The sequence below is a fragment of the Temnothorax curvispinosus genome, unplaced genomic scaffold (genome assembly GCF_003070985.1).
Source record: "Temnothorax curvispinosus isolate PA1 unplaced genomic scaffold, ASM307098v1 QBEX01002077.1, whole genome shotgun sequence".
In the NCBI taxonomy this organism is placed as follows: Eukaryota; Metazoa; Arthropoda; class Insecta; order Hymenoptera; family Formicidae; genus Temnothorax; species Temnothorax curvispinosus.
In genome coordinates, this window is record NW_020211857.1 from 1,633 (window position 1) to 4,104 (window position 2,472).

General features: G+C 27.9%; 1 protein-coding gene across 1 annotated transcript; it reads right to left on the bottom strand.

The window, feature by feature from the left end:
* Positions 1-205: 205 nt before the first annotated feature.
* LOC112468810 lies at positions 206-1,403 on the bottom strand. The gene is made up of 3 exons (XM_025038160.1): positions 1,257-1,403; positions 722-838; positions 206-614 (listed from the first exon to the last, which is right to left on the bottom strand). The coding sequence occupies exons 1-3, from the start codon at positions 1,324-1,326 to the stop codon at positions 424-426; spliced, it is 378 nt and encodes a 125-aa protein (XP_024893928.1). The 5' UTR covers positions 1,327-1,403; the 3' UTR covers positions 206-423.
* Between the last annotated feature and the right edge of the window lie 1,069 nt (positions 1,404-2,472).

The window sequence follows — 2,472 nt, forward strand, 5'->3', positions numbered from 1 at the left end:
TGTCAACATATAATTGTTGTAAAAAAATATTTAAATAAATGATTTTTAAATGTTCTTTACATTGATTTTTAGTCGAAGGTACAAAGATATTATAATAATTTTTGGGGAATTTTTCAAAGCTATTAACATTATAAAAAACACGTGAGACTCGAAAGTGCATGGTTGGAGGATTATTGGGGCGAAAAAAACGTTGGAGTGAATAGGGTTAAATAACACATTTAATAAAATTATTTCAATATTTATCTTTCGCATAACATCCAATGTAATAATTAATTTGGATTAAAATGATATAGAGCTAAAAAACTTGCTGGCTATAAAAACAAAAATACACATTTTAACAACAATGTAAAACATTTTTTTTTTTTAAAGATTATGATATAACGAGCCACAAGATTAAATAATTATAAAAATAATCTATAAAATTCATTGAATAGTCCATAACAGCGTAATCAATCCTGAGGTTATCATTATGATGGTTGATACTGCATTGGTAGCAGAAGCATTACACAGATCTGTGTTGCATTCTTTACAATCTAGGATCTGGTGAGGATCTGCATGTTTACAGAAGTCGCGAAAACCGCAGGTACGTGTGAAGACTTTTATACCAAGAGGGTCTGAAAAAAAAAGTTTCGTTATAACAAACTAATAAAGCCTCTACAGCTTGCAATATTTAAGAAAAACATTACCCGATATACATTATTTTGTTATTTTAGATACTTACTGATACTAAATGTTATACATGCTCCATCCGTACATGGTATTACTTCCTCCGATGTCGGATCTTTTTCACAAGTTGCACTGATCACCGAATTGCAATTATAACACTTCAATGCCTCACCTTAAAAAAGACATAAAAAACAACAATCTAATAAAAATATCTTAAGAAATCACTACATTAAAATAAAATTAGAAAAGCGATTTTTTACATTCAAATTACATTAACTGTAACTATATGGTGAAACAAATTTTGTAAAGATGTAATTATTAGAAATTAGAATTATTTAATCATTCAGGTTTTAATATTAACATTGCGTAATCTATAGCAACTGTTAATTATTATCCACATTCTCTAGACTAATTTTATTATATAAAAAAATTACTAAGGACCTAAAATTTTTAATTGTATTAACATATAATATCAAAAATTTACAGTAACAAAAATTCTTATAAATTAACTTTTTAAAAAATATTTTGCTATTGTTATTTATAAAATTGTTAACAAATAAATTGCTGAAAATTACATTCACATTACGTACCTAAGTGAAAAATAGAAAGGACAACTACCAAAAATATAGTGAACACAAAGAACCGATTTTGCCCTGGCATTTTCGTTGCACCTTGATTTACCTATGTCCAATCGAGAACTGTCACAGTATACTCGTTGGCAAGGATATTATATAAAGTTTCACGATATTTGCTATAGAAACATAGATAACTTTTTTTACTAGATAAATTATCGATGATTGTATCAAGTTATCGGAAATACGATTTTTATTACTAATTGCTTTTTATATACGTTAAAAATAAGAAATGCATTAAGTTTAATTATTACACTTTTAACATTTTATAGAAAATGTTTTAAGAATTCTTTAAAAAAAAATATGGATGAATATTTTTAAGTAAAATTAACAACCACAGCAAGTTTTTCTCAAAGACAGCTTAATTCAGAAGTATACAACATATACATTTATTTAAACACAGGAATTGCGTAAGAAATTCTCATCACAATGAAATTTAAATAAATACCACTTTATCATTCAAAAAATGTTAAACAATAACCATGAACATATACAAAAACGATTAAGAAACTTGTTTTTATGATTAAAAAATTAACAATGTCCTTAAAAGACGCTTTGCACCATTCATGAAATCTTAACTTATAGTCATTTAGAATTAAACATTTATTACGAGCGCGTGTGGTCGATTCAGCGCAAATCGCGATTAAAAAGTAAATGTGGTGCTGATAAGCTTCGGAAAGAAATAAACGATTAGTGCCGCGAGGGATCGTTGCTCAACGAAACCTTTCTAAATTATTAAATCACGTCATTGTCCGATTATGCTCGTTTGATTTTACGTAACGAAAATCGAGGGTGGTGGTAGGATTCGGCGATTAACATATTGTGGGCGTCTTGAAGCGCAAATATAGAGATGTTGAGAGGATTTAGCAGTAGAGCACAGGACCATCTAAATGTTCTTTAGTTAATTAAACGCGTCCAGATTGAATGAATACTAATCTGATGACAATGCTAATCCGTAAAAGCAGAATAATTATTGATACACGATTAAATGGTACGAGAGCATGTTCGAATCTTGCGAAGCATTGTAATCTTCAAATAGAAAAATATTCACTACTATACTAGAGGAAATTTAAAAAAATGTGAACATGTTCTTCGTACGTTAAGAAAAATAAAATTTTTTGATATAATTATATGTCTACGATATATCAGATAAAAACCATTGAAATGTATATCT